The 19,965-nt window shown below is 39.0% G+C and overlaps 1 protein-coding gene across 1 annotated transcript in view; it reads left to right on the top strand.

Annotated features, from left to right (window-relative positions):
- Positions 1-18,572: 18,572 nt before the first annotated feature.
- Positions 18,573-19,965, top strand: part of BRMS1L (BRMS1 like transcriptional repressor) — a 30,048-nt gene continuing 28,655 nt past the window's right edge. Inside the window, exon 1 of the mRNA XM_077769209.1 lies at positions 18,573-18,882. Coding sequence (XP_077625335.1) covers positions 18,741-18,882 — 142 coding nt within the window. The 5' untranslated portion in view covers positions 18,573-18,740. The remainder of the gene's footprint in view (positions 18,883-19,965) is intronic.

Raw genomic sequence — 19,965 nt, 5'->3', positions numbered from 1 at the left:
TGTTTCAGTCTGTGACTCCCTCTCTCTCTGACCCTCCCCTGCTCACGCTGTCTCTCTCTCTCTCCTAGAAATAAATAAAAAATAAAACATTTAAAAAAAATAAAAAAATAAAAATAAAAACGTTAAAAAATGTAAAAAAAATTCATTTATGTTGATCTATTTCAACTGTGAAGGTAAAATTGCTATTAAGGTCTTAACAGAACACTATATATGGTTGAGACAGGAATAAAGACGTACAGAATAAAGAAAGGAAAAAGNCTCTCTCTCCTAGAAATAAATAAAAAATAAAACATTTAAAAAAAATAAAAAAATAAAAATAAAAACGTTAAAAAATGTAAAAAAAATTCATTTATGTTGATCTATTTCAACTGTGAAGGTAAAATTGCTATTAAGGTCTTAACAGAACACTATATATGGTTGAGACAGGAATAAAGACGTACAGAATAAAGAAAGGAAAAAGAAAAAGAAAAATAGTCTTTCTTAAACATTTCCATGATTTGCCCATGAAAATGAGCATCAATAGTGGTCACCAGAGACTCAGCAGAAAGAAATTTGGAGTCTACAGTTTGGACAATTTATTCTGTTCTCAATCTATTACTAAGAATATTTTCATATACTACTTACGTGTTTTCTTTCATATAGTTTTTCATATTTGCTATTTCATATCCCAATTTTTTGCTGCAAAAACTTGACAACAAAAAACTTAAGCAGAATACTGACATTTTCTACAAAATAAATCTTGATTTCCTTTGCTATTACTTCTGTTCATTTTTTCTTTCTTTCTTCTTATTATTTTATTTTGAGAGAGAGAGAGTGCAAGTGGAGGAAAACGGCAGAGGGAGAGAGAGTCGTAAGCAATCTCCATGTTTAGCTCGGAGATGGACGTGGGGCTTGATCCCATGACCCTAGGATCATGACCTGAGCCAAAATTAAGAGTCAGATGCTCAACCAACTGAGCCACACAGATGCCCCTCTTTTTTTCTCTTTAAACCTCTTTTCCTTATTTGCAGTCCATATAGACATGGATATATTGTTGTTTTTTTTCTCTGCAAGGAAAAATTCAAGATGTCCTATTACATTGATTACTAAATCCAAAGAATCTGCATCTACTAAAAATAAATAAATAAATAAATAAAATCAGTGAAATTCTGGGTGGTATGAGTTAAAACAGTTCTTGGAAACTTTCCCCTATAAAATAATTTCATTAACAGTGAGGCTGCTTGTTTGTAAAAGTGTTTTCCTCCTACGTTCTCAACCCTAGCAATAGCTCTATGCAAAGTCCAAGTATTTGAGTCCATTAAAAAAGTTTTAAGTTCAGCAAAGAAGAGAACCATGAGAATTTTGTCAAAATTATATAAAAAAAGAAACACACATAATACTTTGCTTAATAGGAGCTGTTGCAATGACAATCTTACCATTTTTTAAAAGTTTACAAAAATTTATGCAGTTCCTGCATGCATGGCTTGTATGTATCATCAAAGTTACAGAGCTTGCTTGCATTATGATAGAGTGGGCAAATACATGAATTATTTAAGGGATTTGGGTTCTAGTTCCTCTCAAGATCAGTTTTCTCATTAGTAAAATCAACATAAGGTCTGCCACGCAGGGTTTTGTAAAATTCAGGAAAGATCTTTAGAGTTAGATAGCTCTGAATTAAACATTCCAGTTCAGGATTTACTTGCTCTGGGATCCTTGGCATAGAGTTTAATGTCTCTGAAACCCATTTTCCTTATATATAAACCACATCTTTAGTTGTGATAATTAGGTGAGAGATGGTATTGAAAGTTACTTCTTCTATGAGGGCTGGTATGTAACCTTCCCTTTCTTTCCTTCATAGACTTTTAATAGAGCAATTTGTGTAATTGTTTAAGATTTGCCCTCCCACTGGATTACAAACTCCCTTAGGAGAGAGACCATGTAGGTTATGTTTAAAAGTGTATCCTAGTCTTCCTGCAAATTGCACTTTAAAAAACGTGCTCAAGGGGTACTTGGGTGGCTCAGTCAGTTAAGTGACCGACTTGATTTCTGCTCAGGTCATGATCTCATGGTTTGTGAGTTCAAGCCCCATATCTGGCTCTGTGCTGACAGTGCTGAGCCTACTTGGGTTTCTCTCTATCTCTCCCTCTCTTTCTCTGCCCCTCCCACATTCTCTCTTTCTCTCTCTCTCTCTCTCTCTGTCTCTCTCTCTCAAACAATTAAATAATTTTAAAAAGTGTTTAAATATTTTTAAATAAATAAATATAAAATATAAATATAAAAAATAAAATAAAAATTTTTAATGTATTAAAAATAAAAATAAAAAAATAAAATGTATTCAATAAATATTTGTTGAGTGGAAGAATGGATGTAAGTTCCCATTTCTTTCTCTTGCACAGAAACACAGTAAATGGTGCATGAAATAATTTTAGAAAATGAAAATTGTAATATATCATTAGAAATAATTATATGTCTGGCACACCACAAAAAGGAAACACTGTTGTAAAACACACTGGCATGTTTCATTTCCATATAGCCTGTCCAGCCCACTGCCTGATTTTCTTTTCCTTTATGACAGAAATACTAAAATGCTTTGAAAATGTAAGCTCTCTCCTCTGGAGACATATTTATTATGAAAAGAAAAACCCAGAAAATTCTCTTTGAAATTTTGCGTGTGAAAACTAGAATTTAAAACCTAAGTTTAGAATCATGAACATTCCATGTGTCACCTGGGTGCCTCAGTCCATTGTGTCTCCAACTCTTGATTTTGACTCAGGTCATGATCTCACAGTTCATGAGTTCAAGCCCCACATCGGGCTCTGTGCTAACAGCATGGAGCCTGATTAGGATTCTCTCTCTGTCCTTCCCATGCTCATGCTCTCTCCCTGTCTGAAAATAAATAAACTTTAATAAATAAATAAATAAAATCATGAACATCCCAAGAAATATAGGTCATCATCAATTTCCCAAATGTGAACATGTTATAGTACCCTTTTTTTTATAATGTCAGGTTAATTCAAATTTGAGATTTCTTAAATTCATAGATCAATTTTTAATAGATTTTATTTTTATAGATCAGTTTCAGGTTTATAGCAAAACTGAGAGGGAGATACAGAGATTTCCTATATATTCTCTACTCCCACATATGCACAGCCTCGCCCATTATCAACATCACTCACCAGAGTGGGACATTTGTTACAACTGATGAACCTACATTGACATATTGTCATCCAAAGAGCATAGTTTACATTAGGGCTCAATTTTGTTGATACACTTTTTATGGTTTTGAACAATTGTATAATGACATGTGTCTACTATTAAAGAATTATACACAATGTTTTCACTGCCTTACAAATTCTCTGTGCTTCACGTATTCCTCCCTCCATCTAACCACTGGCAACCACTGATCTTTTTACTGAATAGACTTATTTTTTTAATAAATTTAAATTTACAATAGTATAGAGAGTTCCCTTATGCCCAACTGCCACACAGTTTCCCCTATTATTAACATCTAATGTTAGTGTGATATATTTATCACAATTAATAAGCCAATATTTGATAATGCTATTATCAACTAAATTCTGTAGCTTTTTCAGATTTTTAAAAATCTAATGTCCTTTTTTCCATTCCATGATCTTATCCAGGATAGTTTATTACATTTAGTTATCATTTCTCCTTAAGTTCCTTTTGGCTGTGATAGTTTCTCATTTTTGTTGCTTTTGATGACCTTGAGAGTTTTGACGAGAAGTGCTCAGGTTTATCGAAGGATGCCTCTCTATGAAATTTGTCTGATGTTTTCTCATGATTAGACCAAGGCTGTGGGTTTTAGGGAAAAGATCACAGAGCCCGAGTCTCATTTTCATTACATCATATTACCTACTATCAGCATGAATTATGACTGTTTTTTGGTTTTTGATTTTTTTAAAAATTTTTACTGCGTTCTTTTAAATTTATTTCTGAGAGAGAGAAAGAAAGACAGCGTGAGCAGGGGAGGGTCAGAGAGAGAGGGAGATACAGCATCTGAAACAGGCTCCAGGCTCTGAGCTAGTTGTCAGCACAGACCTGATGCGGGGCTCGAACCCACAAACCGTGAGATCACGACCTGAGCCAAAGTCAGTCACTTAACTCACTGAGCCACCCAAGCACTTAGAGTTATTGCTGTTAATGTTGACCTTGATCACCTTGTAGTTTGTCAGATTTGTCAGGTTTCTTCAATATAATTGCCTTTTTATACCATACTCTTTGGAGGGAAATCACTATGCGCAGTCCTGATTTCTTAGTTGATTGGATTTTATTTTATAAGCTTGTTCAGTTTTACTTCTTTTATTTTTGTACATTTACTTCTATTATGTTAGACATTATATATGTTTTAAGTATCATTACTTGTGAATGAGAAGATAGAAATGCCAACCGTGTTACAACGGTAAGAGTAGGTGAAGCATGCTTACCAAGTCAATCCTAGTGAAACACAAATGGCAAGGATCTGAAGTTAGCAGGTAGAAAATTAAGAACCCAAAGAAGTGATCAAGAGGTAGAACAGCAGTTCTGGAGGCACCTGGGTGGCTCAGCTGGTTAAGTGTTTGAATTCAGCTCAGGTCTGATCTCACCATTTCAGAGTTCAAGCCCGACATCAGGCTCTGTGCTGATAGCTCAGAGCCTGGAGCCTGCTTCGGATTCTGTGTCCCTCTCTCTCTGCCCCTCCCCACTCTCAAAAATAAATAAAACAAGTAAAAAAAAAACTTCTAAAAGAAAACAGGAGAAAACCTAGGTGAGATTTCATTTGGTGATGAATTATTTTATTTTAATTTTATTTTATTGTATATATTTTTTGGTGATGAGTTTTTAGATATAGCACCAAAGCATGATCTATATAGAAAAAAAACTGACAGGGAGGATTTTATTAAAATTGATATTTCTGCTCTGCGAAGATACTGTTAAGAGAATAGCAAGAAAACCCACAAACTGGGAGAAAATCATTGCAAAACACAGATCTGATAAAGGACTTGATTAGAACATACAAAGAACTCTTAAAACTCAATGATATAAAAATGGCCCAATTAAAAAACAAAAGGCCGAACAGACACATCAACAAAGAAGATATAGAGATGGCAAATAAGCATATGAAAAGATCCTCAATATCAATTGTCATTAGAGAAATATTAAGGCAACAGTGAGATGCTACTGCACACATACTAGAATGACTAAGATTCAAAACACTGGCAACACCAAATGTGGGTGGGAATGCAGGGCACAGAAACTATTATTTGGGGGTGCCTGGGTGGCTCAGTTGGTTAAGCGGCCGACTTTGGCTCAGGTCATGATCTCACGGTTCATGGGTTTCAGCCCCGCGTCGGGCTCTGTGCTGACGGCTAGCTCAGAGCCTGGAGTCTGCTTCAGATTCTGTATCTCCCCCTCTCTCTCTGACTCTCCCCTGCTCACGCTGTCTCTCTCTCAATCTCTCTCTCTCTCTCTCTCNATCTGATAAAGGACTTGATTAGAACATACAAAGAACTCTTAAAACTCAATGATATAAAAATGGCCCAATTAAAAAACAAAAGGCCGAACAGACACATCAACAAAGAAGATATAGAGATGGCAAATAAGCATATGAAAAGATCCTCAATATCAATTGTCATTAGAGAAATATTAAGGCAACAGTGAGATGCTACTGCACACATACTAGAATGACTAAGATTCAAAACACTGGCAACACCAAATGTGGGTGGGAATGCAGGGCACAGAAACTATTATTTGGGGGTGCCTGGGTGGCTCAGTTGGTTAAGCGGCCGACTTTGGCTCAGGTCATGATCTCACGGTTCATGGGTTTCAGCCCCGCGTCGGGCTCTGTGCTGACGGCTAGCTCAGAGCCTGGAGTCTGCTTCAGATTCTGTATCTCCCCCTCTCTCTCTGACTCTCCCCTGCTCACGCTGTCTCTCTCTCAATCTCTCTCTCTCTCTCTCTCTCTCTCTCAAAAATAAATAAAACATTTAAAAAATTTTTAAAAACCCTCTTATTTGTTGCTGGTGGGAATGTAAAATGGCCACTTTGGAAGACACTTTGGTAGTTTATTGTAAAGTTAAATGTAGTTTTACCATAGGGACAAGCAAGTGCACTCCAAGGTATTTACCCACTTGATCTGAAAATAAGTCCTTACAAAAATCTGCACACCAATGTTTATAATATCTTTCTTTCATAACTCCAGAAACTGGAAGAACCAATATGTCCTTCAATAGATGAATGAATAAACTATGATGCTTTCATACAATGGAATATCATTCAGAACTAAAAAGAAACCAAGCCATGAGCATACAGGGATGAATCTTAAATGCATTTTACTAGAGGTTGCCTGGGTGGCTCAGTCAGTTGAGTGTACAACTTCAGCTTAGGTCATGATCTCACGGTTTGTGGGTCTGAGCCCCCCATCAGGCTTTGCACTGACAGTTAGAGCCTACTTTGAATTCTCTGCCTCCGTCTTTCTGCCCCTGCCCCCACTCACATCACATTTTCTCTCTCTCTCTCTCTCAAAAATAAACATTAAAAAATCAATAAAAATTGCATATTACTAAGTTAAGGAAGCCAGTCTGAAAAGGCTATATACTGTAAGATTCTCATTATATCACATTCTGGAAAAAGTAGCATTATGACAATAGTAAAAATCAATGGTTGCCAGGGACCTAGAGGGAAGGAGAAAGGGTTGAATAGGTAAAGCACAGGTAATTTTTTTAGGATGGTGAAATTACCCTGTACGATACTATAGTCGTGGATACTTCACTCTATGCATTTATCAATATTCATAGAACTTCATAGCACATTATATATGCAAATAAAAGATCATTTCGGAGAGCGAGGATCCCAAGTTGGGACACAGAATGTGACAAAATAATCTAACTGTAGTACAGTGTATGAAACAAACTCATTGAAGAAGCTGAGGGAAAAGGAAATGAGTGGAATCTATGAGATTACAGGCTAAAGAAAATTTGCTTAAATACTATATTCTAGTTGATAAAGTTGATTGCAATGTAGGTATGGGTTATTCTTATACTGCTACACATGTATACTGAAATTAAATAAGTAAATGGATGACAGATGGTGGGACTCAAGTTTCTCATTTGTTGGAGTAGGAGTTTTTAAGATAAGCACAGGGAGGAAGGTAGAATGATCCATTTGGTAGTGGATTCAAGTTGGAGACATCAATAGGAGCACATATTTAGCTTAATATAGATAAAGATAGTTACATATAGAAATACTTATAGGTATGTTTCCATAGATGGAGTAGTGAACTCATATGTGTATTTCTTTCCTCTGTCAGCTGATAGGGCTTAGAAGCAATGACATTCTAGTGGCAGCAAGCACACCTTTCACCAGATCTTGGTTTTTAATACCACTTTCTGGTAGAACCAAGCCTTTTTGGAATAATGGCTTATTCTAGGACTGGGGCAGGAAAATACAAGATCAACTTGGACCATTTTGTAGTGTCAGAAAGTAAGGAGATGCTAGACACACGCACACACACACACACACACAGAGACATGATGTAAGTATGTTAACTGAAAGAACATTCAGTGGTGAAAGCTGAAACAATGTGAATGACAAATAAAAATAAATATAACTCAAAATATAACATAAATATCCATGAGTGCATTTTGATGTAAATAAATTATTGTTTATCAATATCACATAAATGGAGAAGAGACAAATCTGCCATGCAAAAGGAACGCCAAAAAATATACGTAGCTACTCAAAGTGTTGGAAAATAACCCTACATCTTAGATATGGTCTGTACATATGAGTTTCTTCCAAAGTGTACAGAATGGAGGGGGCAGGAGAAGTAACTTTACAGTAGAGAAACAACAAACACTGCGTCAACTACATGACCAAGGTCAACATTAACAGTGGTAAGTTACATTGACAGTGTGTGCCCTTGATATAAGGTGATGAAAATGGCACTTCACCTCTATTGGTCTTCCTCCCCAAAACCTATACCCTCATTCTGATAATGAGAAAAATATTAGGCAAATCCCCAATCGATCAGTATTCTTCAAAACTGTCAAGGTTATCAAACCAAGGAGTCTGAGAAACCATCACAGCCAAGGGGAGCCTAAGGAGAAATGATAACTGAATGTTACAAAGTATTCTGGATGGGATCCTAGAACAGAAAAAAAGACGTTAGATAGAAGCTAAGGAAATCTGATAAACTGTGTAGTTTAGATAATAATAATGTATCATTATTGGTTCATTAATTGTGACAGATGTACCATATGATCTCTAAATAAAGGAAACTGGATGCAGGTCATATGAGAACTCTGTGTACTATTAGCTCAGTTTTTTTTCCCTATGAATCTAAAACACTTCTAGAGAAACCTAGTTGACTCAGCCAGTAGAGCATGTGACTCTTAATCTCCATGTCATGAGTTTGAGCCCCACACTGGCAGTAGAGATGAGTTAAAATAAAACTAAATAAAAATAAAACTGCTCTAAAAATGAAAGTCTCCTTAAAAAACAAACCTGAGAAAATTTAAAATTAGTTCAATACTTAAAAATAACAATGGTAAGCCAGTGCATGATAACATTTATGATTTTTTGGAAATACATATTTTTGAACAGACATGGTTATGAAAAAATAAAAATACCTATTTTTTCTTTTTCTTCTTTTGAGAGACAGAGACACAGACAAAGTGTGAGGGTGGATAGGGCAGAGATAGATGGAGACAGAATCTGAAGCAGGCTCCAGGCTCTGAGCTGTCAGCACGGAGCCCAATGTGGGGCTCAAACCCACAAACTATGGGATCATAACCTGAGCCAAAGTCCAACTCTCAACCAGCTGAGCCACCCAGGCACCCCCAAAATACCTATTTGTTGAAGCTTATTTATTTTGAGAGAGACAGAGAGAGTGTGAATGCAAGGGGGGCAGAGAGAGAGGGAGAGAGAATCCCAAGCAGGTTTCGCACTGTCCACACAGAGCCATTGCAGGGCTTGAGCTCACAAACTGTGAGATCATAACCTGAGCCAAAATCAAGGTCAGACGCTTAACCAACTGAGCCACCCAGGTGCCTCAAAATACCTATTTTTCCAAAACAAAATCTATTTGGTGAGAAAAGTGTTATTTTCCTGTTTTTGCAAATCTCTTTAATATTTGGCTTAACAGAAGACAGCTTGATTCTTATGATGTCATATATTCTTTTAAGTTTATTCATTTTTGAGAGAGAGAGAGAGAGAGAGAAAGCAAGTGGGGGAGGGGCTGAGGAAGAAGGAAAGAGAGAGAATCCCAAGCAGGCTCTGCACTGTCAGAACAGAGTCAGACTCAGACTTAATCAACACTTAATAGATTGAGCCACCCAGATGCCCTGCTATATATTCTTTTGATTGAAGTATATGAGAAAAATGTAGCTGCATATAGGTATGTAACTGGAAAAGGGGAATATTTTAGCAGTTTTTTCAGATCATTGTTGACAATACACTAAAACTAAACTAAACTAAAATCAAGACATGGTAGTTGCTTTATTTTAAGTTTATTTATTTATTCTGAGAGAAACAGAGAGAGCAGGGGAGGGGCAGAGAGAGGGAGACAGAGAGAATCCCAAATAGGTTCTGCACTGTCAGCTCAGAGTCTGACGTGAGGTTTAAACCCATGAATCGTGAAATCATGACTTGAGCTGAAACCGAAAGTCAGAGACTCAACTGCCCGGAGCCTTCCAGGCCCCCCCCCCAGTTTCTCTCTCTCTCTCTCTCTCTCTTTAAGTTTTATTTATTTGTTTTGAGAGAAAGTGAGAGAGAGACAGAGAAAATGAGAGCAGGGAAGGGGCAGAGAGAGAGGACGACAGACTCCCAAGCATATTCTGTGTCATCAGTGCAGAGCCTGATGTGGGGCTCAAACTCACAAACTGTGAGATCACGACCTAAGCTGAAATCAAGAATCAGACAATTAACCGACTGAGCCACCCAAGCGCCCCAACAGGCGGTAGTTTCTTAAAGATTAGTTGCAGTGTGGAATACAAAAGCATATGAGTAAACTTTTGGTGTTCTTTACATTAAATTCTTACACTTTAAAGATGAATCTCCTATTTAGACATAATTTTGTGACATTATGCAATTGCTATTCGGAAAATAATTGTCCACTGAGTTACACAGATATTTCAAATGTTAATACAGTTCATTAAGCAATATAAAAGTTAAAAAATCACATACATCAGAAAATCTTTTAAGTATTAGATGTTATGCTCATCACGGTGGGTAAAAGTTTTCTAAATTCCTAATTTTCATCTGGAAGCTTGAATTTTATCTTGGGAAACAAACAGTGTCAACTGTTTTACTAAAACGAACAGGCCTACTTTGTTTATTTGATTTTTTGTGAAAATATTTGCCAAAGAACCAACTCTGAATATCTTTACTTTGTCATTTCATTCCAGTAGAAATGCCATTCCTTGAATAAGGTTGCTAGGTTGGAGTACAACTCAATTGCATAGGAGTTTTTCCTTAAGACCCTCAGGGCACGTCAGCGTGCAGCATTAGTGCGTTACGCTACTTCCCACTTTGCCAAAGAAAATGTTAAAAAGATATGTGCTTAGTACTTGGGATTTCATAAAGAATAATTTTACTGCTTCATCAAGGACATTTGTAAGTGAAACGGGCGGTGAAGAATATGAAGAATATTTGTACACGTTGGTGCCACTCTCTTTATGCTCACCTGCCAAGCATTGTGCCCAGCACTGCTTTAGCACCATCAGTTCCAATGTCAATGCATTTTGTCATTTCTTTCTGTTTGTAATTTCATAGACTATGATTTAATTTTTAGAGAAAACAGGCAACATTCATACAGAAGTCAAGAAACACTAGAAGAAATACTATAGTTGGTTAAAGACATAGAGAGGTGCAACTCCTCCAACAGATATAGAACTTAAACGAAATATACTTTTAAGGAAGTCTGTTGAAGCAAAGACTGCTGACGTTATCTGTGGGCATAATGAAATGAAATGAATTCAAAGGGAAGGGAGATAAGTAGACTATATCTTATATCCTGTCTCTCATGCCCCAAATTCAATCCATTACTAAGTTTTGTTGATTTTATCTCCCAGTTATCTCAAATTTGTCCATTTGTTTTCACCCCCCAGCCTCTGCCCTGTCCAAGCCACTATTATCTTACCTCAACATCTGATTGATTTATTCCTTTCCCTTGTTCCTATCCAGTACGTGTTCCACCAAGCAACCAGTGATCTTTTAAAGATCTGATCTTAAAATTAATGTAATTGTAACACTAATCTGATCTTCTCATATCTTCCTACAAACCTCCCAATGGCAACCCACTGCATTTAAGTTAAAAAAACAAAACAACTCCCTTACCATAATCTACCCAGTCCTGCAAGATGTGACCTTTGGCTATTTCATAGACTTCACTTCATGCTCCTTTCAACCTTGAACACTAATGACCATCCACAGCGGTCTCTTAATTGCTCAAACATGAATACTCTAAGCACTTTCTGACACCAAGACCTTTACATACACTATTCCTTCAGCTTACAGTACTCCCCCTTTCCCTTCTAGCTGGGCTAACTCTTACCCACCTCTGAAGTCTCAGCTGAAATATTAGTTCTTTAGAGAGGCCTTACCTGACACCCACTCCTCATCTCACTCAGGTCTCATGCTATACACTCTCATAACACAAACACAAAGCATATCTCAACTTGTATAGTTAATTTTTAATATTTACCCCTCCACTTTTCTGTAAGCTCTACTCTATGCAAGCATAGGCTGTGTCTGTTTTGTTTACCAGTTAATATCTCTTGAAATCAGCATAGTATCTGACATATAGTATATATTAGATAGTTAATATATAAATGAATATGAGAAGAGACTTTTGATAAGAATGGATAAGAAATTAAATGAGATATTTAAAAATATTAATTGCTTCTATTAAAAAAACATGTATGTCTTTAGCTGTTTTGGTCAGAACACTTTCACCTGCAAGAAGCAAACAAAACCAAGCAAAAAACCTGCAGCAAAAAGAGTAATTTATTGGTTCATGTAACTGAAAGTCTAAGGATTAACATCAAACATATGTGGATCCAGGTACTTAAATAGCGCCAGTCAGGAATTTCCATTTTAGCACTGCTTTTCCTCTGTGTTGGTTCCTATCCCTGCTGCCCTGTTCCAGTCACACGTGGAGGGAGAAATAGTCTCAGAAAACTGAAGCTCACATAGGCTTAGCAGAACTTTTAATTTCACAGGACAAAATTCCCCCATGATAGCTCCGATAAAAGTTCTGGCAATGCCCATCATGGCCTAGGGCAGTCTACACGTCCATCCCTGAACTAGAGAATATAAGGTTCTGATTGGTCACCTGAGCCTTATGGACCAACTGGAGCAGAGTGGGTTCTTGAAGGGAAAGTCAGGAAGCTATTACCTCAAAAAGGGCATGGACAGTGGGGAGGCCAAAACAAAAGATATCCACTTTACACAGAAAAATTATCTTTAGAGGAACAATACAGATTAAAAATAAAACTGCATATAAAATATTTATCCTTGAGAAAAATCTTAGAGACAAAGAAAAATTCTCTACTTAAAAAAATTAGTTACAGAAAAGAACAGAAAAATTAGACTGCAGAAAAGAACATGATAATTTGAGCCATGAGACAGTGGAATAATAATAATAACATAAACATGCTAGCAGAAATGTCATTAAATTTATACTTCAACTAATCCCAGAATTAATTTCTGCAAATAGAAAATACAAGGATGGGTCTAAACCACTGAACAGGCTATTTCAAGCACCTTTAGGTGGTTTCACTCTTTTTTTAAATTTTTTTTTATTTATTTCTGAGAGAGAGAGAGACAGCGTGAGCAGGGGAGGGTCAGAGAGAGAGGGAGGCACAGAATCTGAAACAGGCTCCAGGCTCTGAGCTAGCTGTCAGCACAGAGCCCAATGTGGGACTTGAACCCATGAACCGTGAGATCATGACCTGAGCCAAAGTTGGATGCTTAACCGAGTCACCCAGGCGCCCCTAGGTGGTTTCATTCTTTTTTTTTTTAATTTTTTCAAAATTTTTAAAAAATTTTATTTATTTCTAGGAGAGAGAGAGAGAGAGAGAGAGACAGCGTGAGCAGGGGAGGGTCAGAGAGAGAGGGAGCCACAGACTCTGAAACAGGCTCCAGGCTCTGAGCTGGCAGTCAGCACAGAGCCCGACGCGGGGCTCGAACCCATGAACCGCAAGATCATGACCTAAGCCAAAGTCAGACGCTTAACCGACGAAGCCACCCCGGCGCCCCTAGGTGGTTTCATTCTTAAGCAATTGAAATCATGGTCTCATATAATTGGTATAATTATAAATTGGTCTCATCCAGTTGTCAGTGTAGGTCCCAAAAGCCCCTTTAAGTTTGAATGATTCAAATGTTTACCCTGAGTATTAGCTATCAGTTGCAGCCTCTGGTGTTCTGCCTTTGTTTTTCCAGCTACCAGCATCTGGCCAGGGTCACTCAGCAGGGACAAGGTTTGTGGATTGTACATTGACATCTCAGCTCCACCATGTGGTGACAATTGGAATTAAGTTTGTCTCCCTTCAGAGGCAAGATCTGCTGATTTAAAACAAGCACAAGGTAAGCATAATGAGGGTGAATCAGTGTAAAAAATGGACTTCTAGCTGCTTCTGTATATCTGCTTTACTCCAGACAAAGATGAAACTGAATATTATACAAATGGAGGTTTTAGTATTTTCTTCTTGTCTCCCAGGGTATTCTCTCTGGGTACATATGCCCCACTTTGGAGACCAGTGACCTAGAGAAATCCTCACACATAAGGCCCAAAAGATACATACAATAATATTCATTGAGGCAATTGTTTTTAATAATAAAAAATTTTAAATCAAGTTAAATGCCCATTAATAGGCAAATAATAAATTTTTAAATATTCATTCAAAGGAATACATGTACTCAATGGAATATCTGACAGCAGATTAAAATAACTGGATTAGAGCCACCCATATCACTGTGGATAAATCTCAAAAAATTGATGATGACAAAGGAAGTTGTAGGATGATGTGTAGTATATGCCACTACTTTAAAATATAAGCACTTTAGAGATGCCTGGGTGGCTCAGTTGGTTAAACACTCGACGCTTGATTTCAGCACAAGTCATGATCTCACAGTTCACTTTGTGAGCCTGAGCTCTGAGTCAGACTCTGGGCTGACAGTGAGGACCCTGCTTGGGATTCTCTCTCTCCTTCTCTCTTTCTGCCCCTCCCCCTCCTCTTGTGTGGGCTTGCTTTCTCTCAAAATACATAAATCAACATTTAAAAATTAAAAAATAAAATATGAGCACTTTAAAATATGTTAAACAGTCCTATATATTATTTATGGATACATAAATATACAAAAATAGTATGTACATGTAGGTGACGATCAAAATCACCGAAGTCAGGATAATGGCTATTTTCGAAAGGGAAGGGGAGAATTGGGATTGAGGAGGAGTCTGGAGCAAATGTGATTAAATGTAAGATCTGAGAAAGTTTAGAGATGAGTACTGTATCATACATATACTATACTGAATAACTTACTATCTGTTTAAATTACTATGTAATATTAAAATAGTCCATGAAAAGATTTTTAAAAGTTACCCCAAAGGGGAGGAAAACTAGAAGGATAAAGCCAAAATTATTTTATGTCTACTTTATACCAGAGCAAATGCAATAGGAAATGGAGTGGTATAAAATCACCTACTTGAATACTCAAATGACCAAGAATTATGATAGGCATTCCATAGAATGAAAGAATGAGCAAGAGCTAAAATCTTCAAAAAATGAGGGGCAGTGATATAGAGGGTATGCAGACGGTAGCCACAAGAAGAGATCCTGTGTGGTATCCTGACGACAAGCTGGGGGGCTTTAGGGAGGAGGGAGGAAGCATCATCTGGAAGGAGCAAGGAGGACAAAGAACGCACCTAGTCCATGACAAGGCTCAGTGGGGGCAGGGGTGCAAAGGTCCTGCGGGAGAGCCACGTTTTCTTCAGAACAAGAAAGTGAAGGATCTGTTTGGAGGAGAGAGTGAAGATAGAATAGATTTTGCTGATGACTCTCAATAAATGGATAAGCATGAAAGGATTAATGAAAAGTGAGACCTAGAATGTATCTAATGATCACGTAGGACCTATGGAAAATGGAAATTGCTGCGTAAATGTAAAACATCCTTACCACCTCTTTAACTGCCTTGATTGAGGAAACTTCATTCTGCTTTCCTAGTTTTTTTTACATTAACTTGTATTTTCTAAATTGACAATATTCGTGTCCAGCTTATTAATTTTTGTTACTGATGGTTCTTCTTCTTCTTCTTTTTTTAATATTTTTATTTATTTCTAGGAGAGAGAGAGAGAGCGTGAGCAGGGGAGGGTCAGAGAGAGAGGGAGTCACAGACTGAAACAGGCTCCAGGCTCTGAGCTGGCAGTCGGCACAGAGCCCGACGCGGGCCTCGAACCCATGAACTGCGAGATCATGACCTAAGCGAAAGTCGGACGCTTAACCGACTAAGCCACCCAGGTGCCCCCTTGATGGTTCTTCTTACATTCCCTATACATCTTTTCTAAATTCTGTTTGGGAAGGCAGGAGAGAAACTCTCTTTTTAAGCAAAACACCATCATGCTACTCTAATTGGATAATGTTCTATTATTCTGTCTGCCTTAAATACAAGTATAATAATGACAGGAATTTTAGATCTGGAAGAGAATTTAAAGATAATATAATGCAACCTCCTCATTTTACAACTGACCAGAGATTATGTGGTTTGCCAAATTAAGTGGTTGGTGACTAGCAGGACCAGGGTTAGAATCCATGCCACCTCACAAGTTCCATTTCCCTTCCCTTCCCTTCCCTTCCCTTCCCTTCCCTTCCCTCCCCCTTTCTTTCTTTCCTTCCTTTCTTTTTTCCTTCCTTCCTTTGTTCCTTCCTTCCTTCCTTCCTTCCTCTCTCTCTCTCTCTCTTTCAATTTTAGAGAAAGAGAGAGTGCATGAGTTGGGGAGAGAGGCAAAGAAAGAGAGAGAATCTTAAACAGGCTTCAAGCTCAGCTAGCAGCCTGGCATGGGGCTTGATCCCACGACACTGGGATCATGACCTGAGCTGAAATCAGGAGTCAGATGCTCAACTGACTGAGCGACCCAGGCACCCCCCATTTTACTTTGAACAGCAGAAACAGAATGCACCTGCCAGAGGGGAACTGTATGCTGGTGGTTAAGTACAGGCTCTGATGTCAGACTCTCTAAGCTCAAACTGTAAATCTGCTACTTATTAGTTGTGTGACCTTGGCCATGTAATCTAACTGCTCTGTGCCTAAGTTTGCTCATCTGCAAAATGTAAGACAATTGTATCTACTTCATAGAATTGTTATGAAGGTTAAATGAATGAATGCACAAAAAGGGTGACCAGAAATCTAAGCTGTTATTATCTATTTAGCACACACTCTGCTAGCTTCTGATATAACAGAATAACAGTAATATCTATACTCAACTGGGGGCTCATACAATCCTGAGATCAAGAGTCACATGCTCTACAGACTCAGCCAGTTAGGTGCCCCAACAGAGGCCAGGGATTTTATCCATAGCTGCTTTTGTTTGGCCTGGAGTTTAAGAAACCAAACCAAACCACCACCACCACCAACAACAAAACTACATCTGAGCAAATGTTAACAAATCTGGATATTTCACATAGAGATCTAAATATTCAGTTTCTCTTAAAAATTGGAAGGTCCAACCTCTAAGTTAGAATTGTAATGGGAGTAGCAATCGGCTGGACCTAAAATAGCTGCCTCCTTTAGTCCACCCCACTCACATAATGTATATGCATGTACTCATACCCTTCCAGTTTCCATCCTTAAACTTTACCTGCCTGATATCTGTATGCCTTTGAAATTGCATCCCAGACTAATGCAGTCTCTGCTCTCAAGGAACTCACAATGCAATAGGTGAGATGCATCTGCTAAACAATTCACAATACAGTGTGATGGAAAATGAGTAAAGGTGCAAAGTACAGAGTACAGCAGCTGTCTAAAGAGACATGAGTGCATATGAATGGTGGAGGTGCTGTGCTGGTAATGCACGTTGTCAAGAAAGTGGCCTTGAAAAAGGAAAGGAGTGGAAGAGGATTGCAGGGAGAATAGGATGTACGAGGACAATGAAATGAGAAACAGTCTGTTTAGCAACTGAAAAGTTCAGTTTTGGAGAATATAGTAAGGAGAGAGGAAGGTTGACACTAGATAATAAAGCCCAGAACTTTGGATTTTACCCTGTGGAAACGGATAGAACTTGAAATGGTTTGTCATTAAATTCTAAATCTAACTTTAATGAAATTATGCCTGGATACTCTTGCCATTCTCTTTCAAATGTCGTTGGACCTCCTGTTTGAGAAACAAATACTGTACAATCTACAATATTCTATGAAACATTTCAATAGCAAATTGCCACTTCAAGAAGAAGCTCTGTCTTCTAAAATACAGTTTTTAGGGGCGCCTGGGTGGCTTAGTCGGTTAAGCGTCCGACTTTCGCTTAGGTCATGATCTCGCGGTTCGTGGGTTCGAGCCCCGCGTCGGGCTCTGTGCTGACTGCCAGCTCAGAGCCTGGAGCCTGTTTCAGAGTCTGTGTCTCCCTCTCTCTCTGACCCTCCCCTGCTCACGCTGTCTCTCTCTCTCTCTCCTAGAAATAAATAAAAATATTTTTAAAAAATAAAATACAGTTTTTAGATTTGTCTATGAATTAAGTTTCCTTATCTGTAAAATGGGGCTAATAATAGCACCTACCCCAGGGCTATTAAATTGAGAATTAAACTCATTATGACTCATGTGAAGCGCTTACCAGGGTACCTAATACAGAATAAAAGTAAGCAATATGAGTTATTGTGATTATGATATTTATTGAGTCTATTTTACCTATCATTGAGATAATATAACATTTCATAGAGTCAAATACGTATTTTCCATTGGAAACTTAAGTTAAACCAAGCCCAGTGGCATCTCCAGGCTATAAGTAGTAGAAAAATGAACGCAAAAGATACTAGATGAAAATGCCAAGGTAAAACTTCCTTCCCTTCTATATTGTTGATTGCAAAGGTTTCAAGAACGATTTAAAGATTTTGTACAACATAGAAAGTGCAAGTCATCGTCTGCACTTATTAAATATAATAGCTTACTAGCAGTAATAAAGGTGCTTAGGTAGAAGAGATTTCTCCAGTTCCACCAGACTCAACGCGGAGGAAAACCCTCAGGCAAAACACCTTTTCACATCTGACAGTAAAATCATGGATAGCCAGGGAGCCAGACAATCACTTGGCGGGAAAAGAATAAATACAGACCAAATTCACACAATCTGTTTCTGTTTAGTTTATACACCGCGATCGAGTCTGTCAGGTTTTGTGCCTTGTGGGACTTGAAGTCCACAGGCAAGAAGTGATCAGGGTTGTTGAAGCTTGGAAGGCGGCAGCCCCTGCAGGTCTAGGCAGTAAGGACTACAACTCCCGAAACACATTGCAAGGCCGCGCCGTAATTACGGGCAACCAACCATACCCGAGCAGGGTAAGCTCCACCCAACCCGGCTCGAGGACTGCCTCCACCAATGGCAGAGCTCCCAGCGCAGAGCTTGCGGGTTAGGTTGTGAGGCTCGGGCCGGGGGCGGGGAGGAGCTGAGGGGGTTCAGAACGCGCTCGGCCGCTGGGTGGGTCGGGGCGTTCGGCGCGCCCTTCATAGAAGCGGCGGTGGCTGGGCTGGGCGCGGGGAGTGGGAAGCGACGGCGCGGCTGGAAAATGCCAGTCCATTCCCGAGGGGATAAGAAGGAGACGAACCATCACGATGAGATGGAGGTGGACTACGCCGAAAACGAGGGGAGCAGCTCAGAGGACGAGGACACGGAGAGCTCGTCGGTGTCCGAGGATGGAGATAGCTCAGGTGTGCAACCCACCGGGGCCGGGACCCTGAGTCCTCGCGCCGGGCGCACGACAGGCCGCTCTCCGCACGCCGGGCAGCTGCGTCCTGCTGGGAGTGCTGGGCGGGGAGAGAGGGAAGGGGCGGANGCTTGCTGCGCAGTCCTGTTCGCCGTCGGACCCGCCTTGGGGACCTCTGGGCAGTGCCCGCGGCTGTCGACCGAAGTGGGGAATGCCCTGCGGCGTGTCTGGGAGACCCTAGAAATGCCTCTTACGCCCAGACCACTGGCTTCTTTCCTTATTTTTCATCTTTCCAGCCCTTATCAACGTGGGTTGTCAGGGCTGAGGTCGGTTAGATTTGTGCCGGCTCTTGGCTGGTTTAGAATTTGTTAATCTCAGCTTCCAAGTCAGCCTGTCAGCACTTGACATCATCGTCCTTTGGGGGGCTGACTTGGAGCTGTCCCATTTACAGCATCTGTCTGAACTTTGCAAGACTGACAGTCCAACATCAGGGGTGATTTTGAATCTTCATATACTTATAAACTGGCAGATCTTGGGCAACTCTGAAATTTTCTCTCTGAAATTCTGAAATCTTTTCTTTCTTGCGCTCTCTTCTCATTTGGAGCTGTTTCAGGTTTTTTGCAGGTTTTTTGGGGGGGGGTAGGTGCATGGGAGGGCAGATGACCATCACAGATGAATTTTGTAAACTTTCAGGATGGTTATTAAAAAGAGAAATGGAATATGTGCCTGCCTGGATTTTCTTTTTTCCATATGATGAGAATTAAAATTAAAACTTTTTCATCTTGGCCTGATTTTGGGCCATGTAAAGCAGGACTGATGACAGTCTGTTAATGCCCCGACACCTTCTTTTCAAGTTTCTCTTTTGAAGCAAATCTCCATGGAAGTACATAATTTCAATCAATAAATTAGCCATCCCGAAATAGGCATTTATGAGTGACTTCCTTGAGCTGCACTGGACACTATTTAGTGTGAGGTGTAAATAAATAGTTATGATCTGCTCTCAATAAACAGCTGTCATAAACCAGAGCTTGATCACACTGCCAAGTGAATACTTAACTGTAAACAATGCTGTAGGATTTCAAAGGCC

This window comes from Crocuta crocuta, unplaced genomic scaffold (assembly GCF_008692635.1).
Source record: "Crocuta crocuta isolate KB4526 unplaced genomic scaffold, BGI_CrCroc_1.0 scaffold65, whole genome shotgun sequence".
Lineage (NCBI taxonomy): Eukaryota > Metazoa > Chordata > Mammalia > Carnivora > Hyaenidae > Crocuta > Crocuta crocuta.
The sequence above is the reverse complement of the archived record's forward strand: the minus strand, read 5'-3'. Positions and strand labels throughout refer to the sequence as shown.